Source organism: Sardina pilchardus, chromosome 19 (assembly GCF_963854185.1).
Source record: "Sardina pilchardus chromosome 19, fSarPil1.1, whole genome shotgun sequence".
Classification (NCBI taxonomy): Eukaryota; Metazoa; Chordata; class Actinopteri; order Clupeiformes; family Clupeidae; genus Sardina; species Sardina pilchardus.
Window position 1 is genome coordinate 15,330,302 of NC_085012.1, and position 20,818 is coordinate 15,351,119.

The 20,818-nt window shown below is 47.0% G+C and overlaps 1 protein-coding gene across 8 annotated transcripts; it reads right to left on the reverse strand.

Annotated features, from left to right (window-relative positions):
• Nucleotides 1–5,838: 5,838 nt before the first annotated feature.
• On the reverse strand, nucleotides 5,839–19,371 carry tnk2a (tyrosine kinase, non-receptor, 2a). Of its 8 annotated transcripts, none has more exons than XM_062521375.1 (16): nucleotides 19,210–19,371; nucleotides 15,575–15,749; nucleotides 14,973–15,043; nucleotides 13,204–13,434; nucleotides 12,045–12,197; nucleotides 11,135–11,412; nucleotides 10,615–10,741; nucleotides 10,319–10,465; nucleotides 9,938–10,032; nucleotides 9,652–9,846; nucleotides 9,092–9,183; nucleotides 8,772–8,816; nucleotides 6,776–8,304; nucleotides 6,415–6,510; nucleotides 6,063–6,190; nucleotides 5,839–5,959 (listed from the first exon to the last, which is right to left on the reverse strand). In XM_062521375.1, the coding sequence occupies exons 2-16, from the start codon at nucleotides 15,735–15,737 to the stop codon at nucleotides 5,953–5,955; spliced, it is 3,357 nt and encodes a 1,118-aa protein (XP_062377359.1). In that variant the 5' UTR covers nucleotides 15,738–15,749; nucleotides 19,210–19,371; the 3' UTR covers nucleotides 5,839–5,952. The 8 variants fall into 8 exon arrangements, with proteins under 8 accessions (XP_062377359.1, XP_062377363.1, XP_062377361.1 ...); XM_062521379.1 differs by having other exon boundaries at nucleotides 5,876–5,959; nucleotides 6,776–8,301; nucleotides 13,204–13,413; XM_062521377.1 differs by having other exon boundaries at nucleotides 5,876–5,959; nucleotides 6,776–8,301.
• Between the last annotated feature and the right edge of the window lie 1,447 nt (nucleotides 19,372–20,818).

Here is a 20,818-nt window from a genome sequence, read left to right on the forward strand (position 1 = left end):
GATATGGCCACCCGACACTCAGATAAGCTGTAGACCTTGCCAATGGGGGTTACTCTAACCTCTTGTCATCTTGGAGTGTAATCCCCACGGACAACATTCTCTCATTTCTGTGAAAAACATCATTCTCTTCCATCCGTCAATGCCACTACTGCACACTGTAGTCACAGACTGAGAAAAACAGAAATAGAGCAAACGAGACACATGTCATTTGTATATTTGAGCAAGTCAGTTCTGCTAATACACGACCGAATACTTTGCAGGACACGCACAACAATAAAATAATAATAAATAATAAATAATAATAATAATAATAATATAATAAATAAATGACTGTTTTCATCAACATGTACAAGAATGAGTAATGCACCACTGAATTGTCAATGTGTGTACTGGAGTATGTGATAAAAGAAAGGTAGAGAAACAAGCATGTTCCTGATTTTTTCTCTGCAAGAAAGAGAGAATAAAACAATTTTATTTTGTCACATGCTGGCTTCTCATTAGCAGGTCAAAACCAATAAGGATATCAATGAGGTAAGGACAGGCGTTCTGAATGATCCACTTCACTTCCAGTTTCTAATAGGACTTTTTTCTCTGCAAGTTTATTTTTCCAGTGACCTTTTAGCCTCACGTTCCTCTAGGGGTGTCGGGGACGACGACTCCAACAAACCAAACAGAAAATTGCTGATGACCTTGACATTCCATGACCCAGTTGCATTTCCAATCTCCCACTGCGAGCGAGATGTGATGGAGCACTTTGATAGCATGCCGACTGAAAGGACAGCAGTGGAAGAGACGCCAATGTAAGAAAGGGCACATGAAAAAACATGGGAATGAAAGAGTGAGTGGGAGAGACTAAATGAATGCACACAGAGTGTTTTCTTGCCACTTGTTTCTCCAGGGAACAACTCCGCACTGTATTTTATTTCTATTTTCATTTTAAACGAGGGAATATTGGCTAGTTTTGATATTCTGAACCTCTCAAACAGGTCCTTTGGTGTGTCAAAACAAAACACTAATTAGCGAACACTTGTATGGAGTGGTGAGTGTGTGACCCTCTCTGAAATCCGATCGGGGGAGCCACTGTTGTCTATTTACACTCCAGAAGCCTTGCATGATGAGACGACAAGACTAGACGAAAAAAACAACAACAAAATGCAAACCAATGAGGTATTTAGTGGAATTTGCTGCCACGGTTACTACATACCTCTGGTATTTTTTTATGAAAGTCCTTGCTCGTTGTTCCTCTCACCCGAGGCCATGTCCCAGCCTTTCAGTTTTGTCAGTCTAGCACAGCAGTATTGTTGATGGCCAGGAACACTGAGAAGTGTTGACCCTCCGATGCCCCTGAGCAATTCATAAGAGCCAGTGAGCCTCAGGGACTGTACGGACAAACAACAACACACACACACACACACACACACACACACACACACACACAGAGGGAGAGAGATATACACACACACACACACACACACACACACACACACACACACCCTCAACCACCCAGGCGCTGAAGGGTGGTGACCCCCAAATGCCATTGAGTGATTAACAAGGATACGAGAGCCTAGGAATACCACCAAACACACACAGACAGGGACGGGCTCACACACACACACACACACACACACACACACACAGGCAGGCTGCCAGCTGCACTCACTAATTAAGATCCTTCTCGCCTATGTGGCATTTGGATCAGGCTGGGGTTTGATTGGCCAGCTGAAGAGGCTGAGGTCCTCAGTCTGAGAACAGGAAAACGGCCAGGAACACTCTGGCACTTTGTTGATGGTGATTTTTTTTTTCCTCTCTCTCTCTCTCTCTCTCTCCATCTCCCGCAAAACAGAGACTTGGCCAGTGTGAACACACGTGACACACAGGTCAGATTTGTTCGATATGGTAAGGGTCCTCCGTAAGCTCTTGGCTTAACATCTTTAAGTTACTTTATCTAACCTTCTCCTTTCATTTTCAAGCACAACATGTCTAGAATGAGTTTCCTTAATGATTTCAATTAATCATCTATGAGGGTGAGACTAATCCCGGAAGACCCACGCAGCCAGAGGTCAATCACTGATAAGGTTGATTCAACTAACCCGACTGTTTCTGAATATCGACTTGACTGCAGCAGGTAATTTGTGACTTCAAGGATACAGGCATTCAGCAGCCGGCCGTGACCCAAGAAGTCAACCTCCACAAGCACACATCTTTCAGAGATATGGAGCACACATTTTAATTGGACCTTAGTTAATGTGACTCATTGCAGTTAAGATTCACAATAGCATACGTTCAGGATAATAATGCTATACAAAACAGCTAACACAACAATGTCAATCTGATTTGAAAAAAAAAGGTGATTGGAGGTTGGTCTGGAAAGGGGCCCATTGACATCTGTTTACGAATCACCAAACACTAAAAAACATACATTTTCTTTTTATTTATTTGAGTTAACAACGGCATTTCAAACCTTCATTTACAAGAAACGTAATGTTTGCTTAACTTCTGAAAGCAAACTACAGACTTTAATGAACACGTTCCAGTTTCATTTCACTGCTGGTTATGCCATAGTAGTGGAGACAGTGGCAAGTTCAGAAGCAGGCATCAATGGGCTCCTTTCCAGATGGACCTGCAGAGCAAAAAATCAAATTTGTCTGGGTTCACCCAGGCTAGAGATTATTTAATTTCACACCTTTAATTTTTCTGTCTAGTGAAGTCCTCAGCTGAGACTAGGTCTGGCTGTTTTGGCAGGCATATCCCCTGTTCTGTGAAGTCAGTTCTTGTTTTAGGTAAACAATCAAAGCAACTAAAGCAAACTATATTACATAAATATACGCACATATATATGTGCGTATGTATGTGCGTATATATATATATAATATATGTACACACACACACACACACACACACACACACACACACAAACACATATATATACTGTATATACACAGCTTTTCTCAGAAATCCATGCAACCATCTATACAGCAGCTACCAGTCAACACACAAACAACGACTGATGTATGACACCAGCCGAGTGTATTGAGAGGGCTGACGTATCCCAGGCCACCCAAAGCCATTTGTATTACTGTACGTATCGATAAGGGGGGTGTAAATGGGAATCGATGAGGATGAAAGTTCTGAGTCCTCGCTTAATTTCTGCGCACAGCAACTATATCACAATAATGCTCCCACTGAGGCCAGGAGTTAATGACTGAGGGAAGTCACAAGGAGCACCCATCAATCAAAGGTAAATCAATTCAACATCATGATCATGCTGACACCTAGTGGTGGTATGGCCCTGGGGGGGGGGGGGATATATAAAAAGGATTTTATGGCCTCCACCGTTGGGTTTTTACCCATTTATTTCTCAAACCATGGCTGGCCTGATCACTACAGGATAACACAAAGTAAGGCAAATGGTTTTGCGTTGACCCACAGTTGGGTTGATTTGCACACACTTCTGTTTCTGGAGATAAACATCAGGAATAAGTGTTGATCTGTGCTTGTGAGTTTTAAAATGGCTCATCTTCATTTGAAGAAGGCTTAAACTGGGCATGTTTCACTAGTAGCTATATATATACCTTCTGGTAGTAGCATTTATTGCAGCAATATTATTTTTGACCTTCGCAATGCAGCTTGAATGTTATTCCCCATTTTGTAAGTTGCTTTGGATGAAGCGTTGGCTAAATTAATAAAATGCCATTGCAAATAGTTTAAAATACACAAACATCGAGGCAAATCTGAGTGCCAACTATGTGACAGGGATTTGTCTGCGACAGGCTCTGCATCTGTATCGCCCTCACCCTGTTGCTTTGATGGTGGTCCGAGTCTCAAATCAATCAGCTCCTCCGGGTACACAGTCAAGAGTGACAGGAAAATAAATCAAGGGTTGCTCCCACTACTGGATCATCAGTGCCATCAAGAGGCCCAGCTGCATCAGCTCCATGTATGGGGGAACTTTGTGAAATGGCAATAATGGATTGCAATTAAGGCTGTCATTTATGGAGGTTTTCGACTCCACAGGGACCACCTGTGTGACCGTGCATGGTCATTACTGGGCTCGGTAGGTAATTGGTCAGGCTGAGTTGCACTGCCACATGCAAAGCTGCACGGGATGCAGATGGGATGATCAGAGCATTATTTTTCCAGAGCTTCATTCGTGGCCGGCGTCATTCATTTCAAGGAAAAGCGAAGTTGTTTGCTTGTAGACGCAAAAGCAACCCCACAGAGGGAAATTGTTTTTCCCAAGCCAAAAAAGCCTGCATTCACAAGAACACATGCACAGTTTTGTTTTCTAAAACGAAAATATTTAATACAAAATATACAGAAATTTTAACTTTTCATATGTGCAGCCTTGCAACAGTAGTGTAGCATAGCAAGTACTGTCCATGAACTCTCAGTTCACAGCAGCATGAGAGAGGATATCTGGCAGATGATGAGGATGACAAAAAATGATCGCTTACAGTTACAGTTATAGTTTACACCTGCTACAACGATATTCAAGTGATTGGGTTGCCCCATGGCAGAACTGACACATTATTGCACACTTACACAGATGTCCCTACTACTCCCGGGCCCATCTAGCTAACAGAATGGCATTCTTTCAGTTGGTGTTTTTTTTTTTTTTTCAAAAAAAGAAGAGAGACATAATGATTATGTTAAACCGGTTAACAGTCGTTGGCACACACTTGACCTTCTGAGCAGCCAGTGGACTGAGCGATGAGACGGGTCAAGCATGTCACATCCAGCAGAGATCACTCACACAGCATGGCCCCGTAAGCACAACTTAGGAAAATGCAGCAGTCCACAGAACCAGGATGATGATGATGATGATGAAGGTACCTCCTGCAAAGCTGAAACACTTTGCGGTAGAACGTAAACCAAACTACATTTATAGCTGTCGCCTCGGCATTAGCTTATTCTGAGAAATAAAATCACATTAATGGTCTTTCGTTTCGTAATGCTATTAATAAATACTATATTTCGAAATGACACTTAAAAAAACAAAAAACAAACAGAGGCCAGGCATACAAAAAGAACACGTAAGGAAAATACTGAGCAATAGCAGAGGCATATTTTGATAATGAGGATTCCTCTGAACTAATATTAAACACAATAATACATTTTCAGCATTATACAGTGTTCCTACATAATGGTACAACTATGACCATCAGCCTGGAGGAACCAGAGAACAAAACAAATGGGAAGGTCCTGATGTGAGTACAAGTGTCACAGCAAAGCAGCGCTTCTTATAGTGCCTACTGCTATGCTCACGTTACCCTGAAAGCTCCTTAAATAACACATATAGAACACATTTTAAACACAAATAAAAAATCACATCAGACATGATTCAAATAACAACAGCTGTACAAAATAAAACAATATTTGGTATCACCAACACTGACAAAAAAAATAAAATAAAAAATGGACAAAAGATTATACAGCATTTTTAAGCTTTGAGAGTGTGCCTTTAGCCTCTCTGGGCATGGTTTGAAGTAATTACTAAGATCTGCCATACATCTAGGCATATCTGCATTGCCTGTGCATAAGCCTACAGTGAGCTGTTAAGAACATCCTATTTAGTTTCTGCATTGCACTGAATGATTGTGGATATGCTGATTAATATGCCAGCAAATAGAATCCTTGAGCTTTCGAAAAAGTAACATGGAAAAAGCATTACTGGATGCATATTCTGCAGATATGCAAAAGCTATTGATAATAATCCCTCATGTACAGTACATCTTATGAGGTTACACAATATGTAATGTTTGCTGAGCTGTGCTTAGCACCCCCCCTCCCCAAAACAAAAACAACACAAAACAAAATACAATAGCTGTACCTCATACTGCTTGATCAACAGCTCTGAGGAAAAACAAAAATCTTGCAGCGAGAGAAAGTTCAGTCTTGCTCCAGTGATTGCGATGGGAGAACTTTGCTCCCTCCTCTTTTGCACCCCAGTCATCATTGCCTGCACACAACACAGAGGGGCAGAGGAGGTGATATGGACTCTCCGACACAAAGACACACACACATTGACTGACAGGACTGACCCAGACTCTGAGCGGGGCTACCTCTGCCTGGTGGGGCCGTAGGAGTCCAGCATCTGGGTGCTGGCCTGCTCCAGGTTCCAGTTGCTCCGTTGCAGCGCCTCCTGGCACTCGTGGCGGGCCTTCAGACCCAGCCGGAACAACTGCTCCACCTGCAACAGGAGAGGAGAGGAGAGGAGTTGGAGGAGTGCCCAGTCTGGTCCCGTCGGCCCGGGCTCACCGGAGACACACACACACACACACACACACACACACACACACTCTCTCACGCCATCCTCTGTAATGAAGAGGCTCTGGAGCCCTTTAATTACAGGCATCTGTAATCACAGTGGGGGGAGCGAGGGAGCGAGGGAGCGAGCGAAGGGAGCTCCGGTACCTTCAGGTAGCGGATGGCCTCCGGAACATTCCAGCTGTGCCTCTGCAGGGCCACCTGACACTCCTCCACCGTCACGCCGTGCACCGCCTCCTGGACCTGCGGACGCAAACCCACCAATCTTTTAGCAGCCGGGGCCTTTCATCAACACGCACACACGGCAAATAAACAAGTGTCATCATGGTAGCTAATGGCATAAACGCATCAGTTTAGCAGTGAACATAAAGACCGTGTTTCTGGTGAGGACAGTGACCTACATAGTCACGGTAGAGTTCCCGGAAGAAAAAAGTCATGACAAGAGTTCCTGGACAAAAACGTGCGTCTTGTCTGTGCGTTAATAAAGACAATCAGACCGTTTGCTTACATATTTGACAGAGTTGAAGGTAGGTGCGGTGGGCTCCGTTCGAGCGGCGGCGACTTGGTTGGTGGTCCAGGCCAGGTTGTGTGGGTTCCCCATCCCGCCCCCGCCGCTGCAGCTGCTGCTGATGGAGCTGTAGATGGGCCTGCTGGTGGCCTGCTGCTTCACCATGGGCCGGACGGTGGCCATGTTGGTGGTCTTCCGGTCCTCGCCGCCGTCCGACTCCTTCAGGAAGCGCTCGTACTTGTCCAGGTAGGCCGGCCGCTCGGGCAGCAGGTAGTAGTGCGTGCTGCTGGCCTTGGTGCCGTCGCACACCACCGGCAGGATGCAGGGGCTCTTGGCCGGCGCCTGGCCCGCCTCGGCGGCCGTGTACTGGGGGTCGCGGGCGAAGCTGTGGGTGGCCGGCGTGAGCACCGGCTGCTTGGGCGGCGGCGCGGCGGGGGACGGGGGCAGGCACGGCGTGGGCGAGAGGAAGGCGCCCAGCGTGCCCACGCAGCACAGGCCGGCCCTCTGCTGGGGCGAGCCCACGCCCAGGGTGCCCATGGGGCTGGGCGCCCGCGAGCTGGGCTGGGACAGGGCGTGGTCCCGCGGCGGGATGCGCGGCGGCCGCTCCACGCCGTTGGCGTCCCCGTTGGCGTCGGCGCCGTTGCCGTCGAGCTCGTCCCCGAGCGAGTTGGAGGAGCGGTAGGCTGGCACGCCGGCGCGTCTGGACGGGCGCATGGGCGGGATGGGGATGCGCGGGGGCACCTGGGGCTTGTCCTCGTAGGACGAGGGCAGGATGATCTGCCGGTGGGCGGCCGGCGCGAAGGCCATGGGGATGGGCGAGGAGGGCAGCGAGCGGCCGGCGGTGGCGGTGGCGGGCGGGGCGCGCAGCTTGACCATCACCTCGCGCTGCAGCTCCTGGAAGAGCTGCGCCGTCTGCGCCGTCTGGGCCGGCGAGCGCGCCTCCTCCGCGGGGGGCTGGGGGGCGCTCAGGAAGAGGTTGTCCTCCACGCCGGCCTTCTCGCCGCCGGACGGTCCTCCGGCGGCCGGGCCGTTGGCCGGAGCGGGCGGCTGGCAGGCCTCCTCGGCGCGCCGGCTGATGGAGCTGACCTCGGCGTCGACCTCCTCCGCCGCCGTCGCCACCCCCGGCGGCTCGGCGTACTCCAGCGCCACCTCGTCGTAGGCGGGCAGCGCGGGCAGCGGCCGGTCCCAGTCCAGCACGGGCGTGGGGTGCAGCGGGTTGGGCAGCGAGAGCGCGGCGGGGCATTGGACCGGAGCCGGCGCGTCCAGGATGGAGCCCACAGGCGCGGCGGCGGGCAGCGGCGGCGGCGCCTTGGCGGGGGCCTCGGCCACGGGCGACGGCGACGCCGAGCTGAAGCTGTCGTCGCCGAAGTCGATGAGCGACACCTCGCACAGGCGGTCCGTCGGCTGCGTCTCCCACGGGCGCAGGCGCAGGCCCAGGTACGTCGACGGCTTGGACAGGGACAGCTTCCGCACGCTGGTCACCATCAGGTCATCGGCTTCGTCCATCACCGAGTCATAGAACGCCTCTTCTTCAAACAAGCACACGTCACAAACACAACAAATCAACTCATTTCCACCCACCGTCCACCTTAAAGCTTTTTTTAATGAGACAAACCAACAACACAGGACCCAGTGGTGTAGTCTATGTGACAACGCAGGACTACGCAGTATACCCACATATAAATCATCACCATCTCGGTATACCTACTTCAAATAGGCAAGGATACGTACAGTAATAACATTAGGGGTTGATCACAGTATACACACTACGTACAACTAACTACTACATCACGGTATACACACTATGGCTAACTAGACTTCACCACTGACAGGACCCCGTATTCACAAAAGCATCTTAAGAACAAAAAACGTGCACCGAGGCCCAGAGCGGCTATGCTGCTGGCGCATGCAGCAACAGAAAAAGAGTGTAGCCCCTGTGCAGTGATGGAGCCTGAAGTGAGAGACCGCGGTGACGAGGCAGGTGAGCCCAACTCACTCTTGAGCAGAACGGCAGGCTGAGGAGGCCGTGGAGGTGGCAGCTCTAATAGAGGTCATAGAGTGCAGAGGAGAAACGGAGGAGGGGAGGGGGGGAAGAAAGAAAAGAGGGGGGAAAAAGATTTAAAGAGGGAGAGAGAGAAAGTAAATGGTGGTGAAAATTGGAAAAAGCAGTACAAGCCTTTTGATCTGTAAAGGACTAAAAGCCGATAGGGAATATAGTGTGTGAGAGAGGGAGAGAGGGAGAGAGAGAGAGAGAGTTGATGAAAATGACCTGAGTTGAATTATATATTGGAAGGACAATAAAAAAAGCCCACGTACTTTTGGCTCGATTTGGGAGTTTAGTGGGCCGGTCAGCATTTGGGTCCACTCCAAGAACATCCGGAGGATCCATCGGGTTACCGAGGTATAAGCTTATAAAGTCCCCACATGAGCGTGCGCGCACACACACACACACAACACACACACACACACACACACACACACACACACACACAAACACACACACACAAAGATTAATTATGGAGACACAAAGAAGACAAACTCTCTACACACAAACAAGTACATACAAAATCAATGTATGATGTTTAAAAATATATTTTCCAGGCCAAAAACATAAATCTTATACACATGCTTTGTTCACCATTTCTGGTTCATAAATCACCTTCAAGACTTTCACACAGTATTTTGCTGCACTCTAGTGGTGGGTTCAGGAACACAATTTGGTGATTTGTTGATCACAACTGAACCATTTTTTTTAATCATACACACAGAATCCCAGATTAATAAAAACACAGGGAAACTCAATACACAATCAATAAAATCACATAATAATTAGTAGAAGAAGAGGTCTGTTCAGCGCGTGTGATTGGTGCTCTTACTCGTCTATCTTGTCGGGGGCGCCCCAGCTGCGGTGTGGGTCGGTGTCGCCGTGGCCCGTGTGGATGAAGCTGTTCTTGAGCGGCCTGCTGATGTCCTGAGCGGACAGTCCGGCCACCGACGTCACCACCTGCCGGGGGAACTGGCCCACCTTCAGCGTCTGCCGATTCTGACCGCGCCACCAGTAGTTCTCGGCCCTGCGGGCAACAGCACACACACGGTGAGCGGCACCACGGCACCAAAGCGCGGGGATATTAGAATGTGGGCCAAACACGATGGCAGGTGTACCTGCCCTCGATGATAGTGATGACGTCGTCCAGGTGGATCTGAAGTTTGTCAGGCTCGTCAAAATCTTGGAGGGCCAGCATGTCGGTGGGCATTGTCTGTTGAGAGGAGGAAACAGAGGGAGAGGCGTGAGGCTCACAGACAGATTGAAATGTTAACTGACATGACATGACATGACGTTATATAAATGACCCTCACCCTGACGATATGGGGACACTGAAATGGGATAGAAATAACAACACACAAACAGGCAATGGACATCAACATTTTTACGTAGGGGCCTGTTACAGTATATGGGCAAAGATGGGCGGCTTTTTTGTAGGCAAACCTTCAGAGGGTCTATGAGAATTAAGACCATGAATCATCATGACAATCTGGACATACCTCTACCAGAAAGTCCCTAAGAGCCACAAATGTGGGTCTGTCTTCAGGTTTGGGAGACCAGCTCTGCAACATGACGTTGTAAATATCCTGGGGACAGTCTTCTGGCTTCACCAGGCGCTCGGCCTCCTTATCAATCTTATGGAGGATCTGGAGAGTAACAGCAAATCCACATTGCACGGTCAATAAGGTCTATGCTCTGTTTAAATATGTACGGAATTACTGTATTGAACTGTATGGAGGTAAAGAGAGGAAGAGTATGTGTGTGTGTGTGTGTGTGTATGTGTGTATTTCTTTACCTGGCTACCATTGAGGCCCAGCCATGGCTCCTGTCCATGAGTGAACATCTCCCACAGAGTCACACCGAACATCCAAGTGTCACTGGCGTGGGAGAAGGTCCTCGTCTTGAGGCTCTCTGGGGCACACCTGCACATCACAGAGAAAAGTGCATCACACCGTGAGATAGAGGCTGAGAGAGAGAGAGAATAAACATGAAGAGAAAAGTCAGTGAGAGACAGTGTCTGTGTGTGTGCGTCTGTGTGTGTGTGTGTGCGTGTGCGTGTGCGTGTGCGTGTGCGTGTGTGTGTGTGTGTGTGTGTGTGTGTAATCATGCATGCGTGCATGTACTGTGTGAGAAAGAGGTAAAAGCTTTGAAGGTTAGATTGCTCAAGAGAGCAAGAAAAACGGCAAGAGGCGGGCCACATGGGGATGGACGCAAAGAGGTCCAGGAGCCACAGGATGACCAGGAACACTGACAGCATCAGCACCCCTGCCTGCGTCCACCTCCCCTGTCTGCGTCCACCTCCCATCCCTGCTCACCAGGCGAAGGGCACTTTGTGGTGCTCCTGCATGACGTAGTGGTCGTCGTTCTTGGGCAGCGCCCGCATGAGGCCGAAGTCGCCGATCTTGACCTGCTCGTTGGAGGCCAGCAGGATGTTGCGGGCGGCGAGGTCGCGGTGGATGAAGCGCCGCGACTCCAGGTAGGCCATGCCGCAGGCGATCTGCACCGTGTAGCGGCACAGCACCGAGATGAGGATGTGGCCCTGCCGCTTGCGCAGGCGGTCCAGCAGCGAGCCCAGCGGCGCCAACTCGGTCACCTGGCGCACAGCCAAACAGGAGCAAGAGTCACATACAGAACAGCACTGGCGGAGCCCTACTCAGCAACTTTAGCTAGTTGTGAAGGCACACACAGATATGTAAATACAATTTGCATGTTTTTGCATATACAAAAAAATGCAAAGACATATGCTAAAATATGACACATCCCTTGCAGTAACTGTATCCAAATAAATTACCAATCTATTTCCTTGAAAGCATCCAAACCTAGTTATTCACTGTTGGACTTGAATTAAAATTGAACACACTGAAGAACGATAACTATAACGATAACTATAAACAAATATCGCTCTTGTTAATATGAATGACAACGTTCACACATTAACTATACGACATGAACGATATCGTTGGGGATCACTTTCAGAGAGATTTTGAGAATGATAAAAAGCTAACAGCCCATGACAGAACCGAACCCATAATATTTTAGCCATCAAATTCATTAACACGAGGAGAGACTTTTCTTATCGTTGGCCAGTGTGGACGCTTTTATCGTTATGATTATAGTTATCGCTAACGTTCTTGGTGTGAATGCTGCTTAATGCTAGGAAAACATGATGTCATGCACAAGGGCTTTGGGCAGGATGCAATAGTGCACCCATGATGACTCTCTCACCATCTTCATGGGGTGAGTGAGCACGACGCCATAGAGCCTGATGAGGTTCTGGTGGTCCAGGGAGTGCATGGCGTTCACCTCCCTGATGAAGTCATCCAGGCCCTCAGGCTGCTCCAGCAGGTCCGTCTTCAGGCACTTGACGGCCACGTTCAGCTGTGCGCCGGTGGGAGAGCAAAGAACAACACAGATGACTCATATGTCTCATATTATCATCACGCACGTCCCACACATTCACTGGCATTTCATTCACCATCTCCATCTCTCTACACACTCTGGACGGTAATAAAAACATGCCTGCCCACGACCACTGACTCATCTCTCTATTTAAAGACCTTGCTCACTCATTCTAAATATTCCTCCTCGCCCATCTGTCAAGCCATCCAACCCAGTCATCAATCAATAGATCCTGAATGGGACCACACTCCATTAATGTATTGATCACCAGTGACCTTGAGTTAAAAAAAGAAATGTATGACATGAATCAATTCATTACAATAAATGCAACACTCTTCCATCTAGACAACCCTACATGCAGCAATATATTCAGCATCCGTAGTGGTGTGTCACAATACCAAAATCATTGCTACGATACTGATACAAAGTCAGGAATTGCGATTTGGTACTTTTTCAACAATTTTTTAAAATTTGATTTGATTAGGGGGTCCCACCACCTAATCATCAGTGATATTGAATATAATACACCCCAGTGGCCATACTAGATTCTGCTCGACCCTCCACAAACATACACAAACACACAAGGAAAATGATGGCTTGTCTATTGCATATATTTTGGAATTCATACAAAGTGTATATGTTTTGTTAATAATGTAAAGTATTTTATAATCTGCATAATTACTAGTAGCTTAAAATAGCTTGAATACGTCGTACTGATCATGTCTCGCCGTTTAGGGCACGACAGCTGCGCATAGGTGTGTGTGACAGGAAAAGAAGCACAAGCTAGGGTAGGCACTATAAGCATGCCTTGCCTGCACACATTTTACTTCAAAAGAACGCGGTCATTCTTAAAAGTATCAATACTAATAAAATAAGGTATTGTGACATTTCTAATTCCGTGGCAGTGCGATACTTTTGCAGTATCGGTGAATCGTGTAACACTGATCCGTAGAATTCCATCTCCATCCACTGGTCTACTACTCACCACTCTTCCAGAGGGGGCCTGCCACTCTCCGCGCTTCACCACCCCAAAGGAGCCGTCGCCCAGCTTCTCCAACAGGGTCAGGTCCCGCTCGCTGATGAGACAGGTGAGGGCGGCTGGTTGCTCCCCAGCGCTCGGGGTGGGTGAGGGGCCCCTCAGGACCGTGGTGGCGGATGCCTGGGACTCGGACTCCGGCCGCTTCCCCGTGAACACCTGCTGGCCCAGGCACAGAGACTACAGCTGAGAGTAATTCCACCTGGTTCCCCCCTGCCCTTGCTCTATAGCAACAGCAGGCTAGAGCACACAGCGATGGAATACATTTTTTTGCATATTTGTAGGCTTTCTGCCTTTAAGTTAAGGGAGTAGGTGAAGGTTTGGAGAGCATACCCCCAATGGGGGGCTTTGAGGCTAGAAGTCAACCACTTGGGAGTTGGAGCATTCCACTGATCCCCATTCATTTTGGAGTCACTTTCACATCAAATAGAATTACATCAGCGTTTTAAGCCTTTATTTCAACCTTTTCTTTCTTCTCTCTTAGGCTAGGTACACCTGGTCATTTTTACAGATTTTTTTAGACCTAAGTGCGTGGGCCCTAGTTAAATTGACGTAGAATGACACATTTTTTGAACCACGACCCAGATCAGACAACCAACAGATGGGAACCTAACCTGACTTTCGCCAGATCCTGTAGTTTGCTGTCTGCTTCACACAAGGATCTGGGACTTCTCGATAGGAGATGTATTTCTGAAGGCGGGTCCTTGTAAAACATCCTCGCATGTGATTTGATAAACCACTTGCCTGTTATCTTGAATGACGTGCTAGGCTTCTTCAAGCTCTTGCCAAACCCGGTCGGAAGAAGAGTAAAAACATCCTTGCCACCAATAAATGTCTTCAAAACTATTATCTGTTAATCTTTTAAAGAATGAATACTCGATAGATTCGACAAAACGGTTGAAATAGCAGAATCAATGTCAGCACAAGACTCCTCGCTGCGTGCCGCCATTGTTATTTGAATCAAACACTCGCTTCGGCGCTCCTGATTGGCTGCTCATTTTTTGATCACTGGCAGGGGTTTGGATTGCCCTCGCGTCCAGACCCTTGTGTGGAGCTCAGCGAAACGCCTCTGGTGGAGCATGGCGGAACTACAAGGGTCTGGCGAGAGTCAGGCTAATGGGAACCCAGCCACACTGGAAACTCCTGACTGCTCAGTGCCCACAGGCTATTAAAACATTGCACAAAATATCATTCTTTTTTTAATTATCTATCGATAGGACAGTGACATATGACAAGAAGCAAGCGGGGGTGGGATTGGGAAACAACCGCAGGCCAATGAGGCCATACCCGAACCTGGGTCCCCGCGGGTACCTGGACACAAATATGGCATGGACGCTGCAACCAGCCAAGCCACAGCGTCCCCCAGTGATGGACTACTACATAATGGAAGCTTTGGTGTTCTAGTACGGCAAGAAAACTGTCCCGTTTGATTGACTGATTGATTTATGCTACATAATGATGGTTGGTGCAGCAGATGCGTTTGCCACAAGAAAGCAAGGGGCGATGACATCCATTACACCTGTCATTTCTTGCATCATACTCCTTCCTACTTATGATGGAATGACGATACGGTGTAAGCGTGAGGCAAATAGCAGGTAGGCTGACACTGCACTGATTCTCATCTCAACTGATGGACCTTTAATACAGCAATGTTGTTGCAGTAACAGATAAGTGGCAGTTGGAGGGAAGGGGGTCTGGCTTAAGAAATCACAGCGTACCTTGCTCATCCAAGACTTGCGCTTGCACAGGGCTCTTCTCCTTTTCACCGCTTCCCACAGCCTCCTCTGGCCTTCAGTGCCCAAACACAATAGACACCATAAACACAAGACGTGACCAATCTGACAACGCGACAACGTCACACAACGTTGCAGTTCCTGAATGAATTGTTCACACTAATAACTCATCATTGTCTATTGTGTATTGAACAAACTAAGATTGCCACAGAGGAAAACATAATTTGTTTCATGTCGAGTGACAAAAAATACAAAATCATTTCCTGGAAAATGACTCCATGAGTATAGAAGATGACAAATTCCCATAACAATGATTTTACAAAGCTGCAGTGAAGTTCAGCCATTTTCAATGACTGACAGAAAGTCCCATTTGTTCTGAGGAAATGTCATTGTGTTTGAAGTGGGTGGTGATGATTCAGAGATGACAATAGCCAAGATGTCATTTGCCTGCATGTCTCTATGAGTCTCTGTGTGTGTGTGTGTGTGTGTGTGTGTGTGTGTGTGTGTGTGTGTGTGTGTGTGTGTGTGTGTGTGTGTGTGTGTGTGTGTGTGTGTGTGTGGGGGACTAGGGGCGGGAGGTCTCTTACCCGGACGTCCCATGCCGATCTTCTCCAGGTCCTCAGTCTTGACATAGTCAAAGTGGGAGAGGCGCGTGACGTTGAGTTCGTCACGGATACGCAGGAAGTACTGCTGGAGCTGAACGTCAGTCAGCAGCTCCAAGAGCCACTCAGTCCCTTCGTCTGCCTGCATGGCTTCACCTGACTTCAAAACATGAACACACATACACACATGGTCAATATAAGCTACAAATACGATCATGCTGATGTGATGATATCTCACCTATACTGAGGTATGGTTAGTTCGATTATGCCAGACCATCACTCAGTTGAGTTTTCTTAGACACGGTCTATAAACTCCTAAACAGTCCCACTAATCAATGACTTCAAGTGGATTTGGAAATGATAAAGCCAGGAAGAGTGATGCTGATGTAGCCTGGTTAAAAGCTAACCAAACTGCGCCACGTTGGAAGAGTCTGGACTATGCCCATTAGGTACGCTGCCAGTGCCTTCCCAAAGAAAACTCAACAGACCGATCAGAATGTGTGGAAGGTACCAAGAGTGCTTAACAGACACAGGGTCACGGTGTTAATTTATCAATCAGTGATTCCGCTACCCTCCAACAACCTACAGCATTACCACTGGGGAACATAATCACAAAGGTGGGTTCCACTGAATACACCCTTTCAATCTCAAATGTTGTTGGCCAATCTCTTTTTTCAGTCTCTGTCCGTTTTCGCTAGGAAGCTGGTTGAGTTGGGCAGGCCTTCACACCTACTAGTCCAGGGCAGAGGGGATTACCACCCCAGCTTCCATCTGGGTCATTCCTCATCAGTGCTGGAAAAGGGCTGTAAAACTCGACACCCCCTCTAAAACTGGCTGTAACTTGGGACGTATTGATCTTTTTTTTTATCTAAAAAAAAAACATTTTACAGTGTCTCCAGGGGAATATAATTTTTCAGAGTTTTTTCAGATTTTTTTGAGACACAAGTGCGTGGGTTGAATTGACGTGGAATGACACATGTCCTACTTCTGAACCACAACCCAGATCAGCCAACCAGCAGAAGGGAACCCAGCCACGCTGGAAAGTCCTAACTGCTCAGTGCCCACAGGCAGTGGCAGTTCTAGACTGAATTACTCCCCGGGCGAGATCCCCCACGAGCGCCCCTAAAAGTTTATAGTGAAACACTATAAATGTCATTTTAAAGCAACAACAGGCAATTCTGCACAAATAAGCAGAACAGAGAACAATATTCACTATATAACGAATATTACAACTAACAAATATTCACTATGTACACATAAAGTGGCAAATATATAACTTACAATCATGGAAAAAGACTGCTTACAGCACTCCCAAATGACAATGAGGCAATTCTGCGTGGTAGCACACATGACGTGCACACATGACGAATCTCTATAATATTTTTTTAATGCATTGCAATGAACAAAGTAAAGGCAAACAAATGTGGATGCAATATGCCACAGGTGTTCATTTTGACTATTCAAAACATCGCACAAAATATCATTCATTTGTCAAGGTCACACATTCATCCATGTTTACATCAGACAATGGGAAGATGATGATCACAGGCTCTGGGGATAGCCCACATCAACCGTCATACGGAGGAAAGAAGGAAACCTTCCAATTGTCCACTGTGAATACCACAGACCTGAACAATGCTTCCACATTTAGCAGTAACTAACTATGCAGGCTTATCAAGAAAAACAGACGGAAAAAACACAAGCCTTTAGCTGACTGACAAGCACAGGTGATAAGTGATGTGGATGATAACAGCTAGAAGCTGTGCCCTCAATTGTATGTCAATGGCATGGAATTCATTTTCTATTAGAGCAAGAACATGATATAACCAGTCCTATGCCTACAGATATTGAATCTAGATTACCGTTGAGACTCTTTACCTTAGCAGGCTAGCTCCTCGGGGGGCCTTATCTTCTTCCAGTAAATATCCAAAGACCGACCAGAGCAGTGCTGCTCTCCCTCTAACTCAGAACTCTGAATCACAGCATCCTGCTCCTCTCATTACTGCTGAATTATTCAGCTCCCATGGAGACCGGGGGGAGAGGGTGGGTGAGTGAGGGATGGAGAGAGACGGGTAGGGTGGGGGGGGGAGATTAAAGTGTCCTCATCTTATGTAAGTACACTGATTAGTATCCACATCTGATATATGATTCACATACACATACTCTTTGACCACAAACATAACCTAAATATATATCCAGGAATCGCAGTATCCCGTAGTGCATACAACATAGTGTCCCTTTGGGTATGTGTGTGCTTAATTAAAAAGGAGGCAGAGGGAGACATGACTTGATGACGCAGTAATCCTGTCCAACCGAAGCCTCTGTGGGCAAAGCGGACTGTGGACCGCATGGCAAGGCTGGGCCTCTTGAGGACGCCTTCTGTGCTGGCAGCCCTGAAGGCCTGACTGTGAAAGTGACACAGTGAAGGAAGTGACACACACACACACACACACACACACACACACACACACACACACACACAGTTAACCTACACTGGAGAGGGATGGCTACTAGAGGGAAGTGGTACTGAAAAGCCACACTGTCCCACTGTTGACATGAATGAACAAAAGGGATCATTGTACTGACATTTATAAACTCTGTGACTGAATACACTTCATGGGTGTGTCACTGGGATTGCCTACAGGGAAAACACGCCTGAGAAAATAGGACACAGACTGCCTTCGGCTTTGAATGGTGTGCGAGAAGAGGGCAAGCGTGGGCGACGTTCATTCTGAAAACCTTGCAGCATCAGAGTTTATTCTGGTTTTCAAGACATTGAATACAAAATATCATTTATTTTCCAAAGGTCACACATTTCCTCCTTATGTTTAATCAGGTTGTTTTTACTAGTAAGTCCTAATTATGGATCCTGTAGGCCCTATTTAATTTGCCATCTAGTTTCATACAGAGCTTGGTACCTTACAAGTACAAGCAAGCCACCATAGCCACCACCAATCACAGAATTCAGCAGCCTATAGGTTATGCGTCAACGTCAGGCACTGGGAAGTGTCTCTCTGGATAGCGCAGGCTGCACAACCCGTCATTCGGAGGAAAGGGAGACAATGATGATGATGAGGAAGGTAATAATAGTGCAACTTTCAAAAATGACAGACAGTCTAACAAGAGAGGAGTTTAACATCGATCAGAGTCAACAGATTAGACTAAGAGTTGAAAATGTGATGCACGTGTCCTAGAGCCATCCGCACTGTGGCAGTCTAGCGCGGAGGCTGCGCATAGAGCGCAACCTATATTCAGCAGGCACATGATAACCACTGCATTCTCGGGTGTTACCCTCAAAGCTGTGCTGGACCGTCCAGTTATACAGGAGGACATATGTTTAGGAATTATAAAGGCGAATTCCAACACGGAACACAAATATAAGAAGCGCCATCAGATAAAGCAGTGCCGTCAATATTAGGCTAATGCTTGTTTACACATTGTTGCCAATAACGGAAAACCAATGGACGTAACGCTCCAATTCGTGCGTTTAAGAACATTATATTAAGCTAGCCCCATACTGGGTTTTTATTTGTCGTCTGTGCCATTCATTGGACTACTGTTGTATTTCCGTTAGGCCTGTGGGGTTCTTGACAGGATTAAAATATCGTTAAACAACCTACCTGTCCAGTCACAGCAAGACGTAGACCCCGGACCTTTGCCGTTTTATATAAAATGTGGTATCAAGGCCGACGCATAATGTCTTTATAATCCTCCATTGCAGTGTAGGATGTAATTAGCCATATCCGTTTAGGCGACATCTCGCACGGGATGCAGGTTCTTCATTTATTTGTACAAACAGTCCAGCTAGCCGTGGATTACGGCGTCACAGCTCGATTGATCTCTATTCTCACCCCCACCGTCCTCATTTAAAGAGACACACACGGCACTGAGTGAAGGAGAGCGTGCAGTAGGCGATTGTCTTTACCATCTTTATAATGTGTTTTATTCAAGGTGTCAAGCGGTGCGTGATTGTAGTAGAGCCTACACAATTACAGTTACAAAGCCTATGTCTCCGGTGAAGGGCTGTACGGCATCTTCTGTTATATTTTGCACACGTTCACTCCAACACTGATGGTTTGTCCAAAAACTATCACATGCATACATTCTTTGACATCGTAACGTGATGATTCATAGGCGCAACAACCAAGTGGATTCGTGACAAGTAGCCTAGGCCTACATTAACAGCAGGTTCAAACCGGCTGCACCAAACAAATGAGGGAGCCTACAGGTTTCAGCGTGTCCCTTTCCACAGGTGTGTTAATCAAGCACCATGCAGTCTGCATTCATAATTTAGGTGCTTGATTTTATACACCTGTGGAAAGGGACCGGCTTTCACAGGTGTATAAAATTAAGAACCTAGATTACGTAACCCATTAATTAGCCTATTACAGGCTGTTTTTTTTTATTTTTCAATTAACACACCACCACATCCAATAAACATGCTGCATTCCTTTGTTCTTTTGCCAAATTAAACACTTCAGTCAAAACTATGCAGTTATATCAAAACTCTATTGTGTTGTTATTTCACAAACATTATGATTATGTGATGTTTTAGGCAGAATGAATCCTGGGGGTGGTCTGACTGCTGGTGAGGCACCAGGGATAGAGAACCCTGTAGGAGGCTTCACTACAGGTGAAGGGTCAGGCAGAGCAAACCCAGGAGATGGTCGCATTGCAGGTGATGTTTCAGGCAGATTGAACCCAGTGGGTGGTCTAACGGCAAGGCACGCTTTAGGTTGAGCAAAACCAGGAGGCTTCATTACAGTCATGATGGAACAGGAAGTGGCCATCCCCAAACTTCCCACAAAATTGGGAATTGATGGAATAGGAAGTACCGTATAACCAACTGAAACCTCTGTGGGCTACGTGCACTGTGGATCACATAGCAAGGCTGGGCCTGTTGAGGACATCTGTGCGGGCAGCATGTGAGAGTGAAGGAGAGCAGGAAGTGAAACACACACACAAAGCTAAGCTTCACTAGACAAACACAGCAAGTGCCTGTGAGGACAGAGCAAGCATGGGAAAAGTTAATTATGAAAATCTTGTGTAACACTTTAGACATCAGTGTTAATTCAGGCTATTCAAAACACTGCAAACAAAATACAATGTATTTGCCAAAGAGCACACGTTTCCTCCATGTTTGATTAGGTAGCTTTCATAATCAAATAATTATAGATCATGTGTCAATATTTGCCATCTGGTTTTACACGCTTGGCACCTAACAAATCA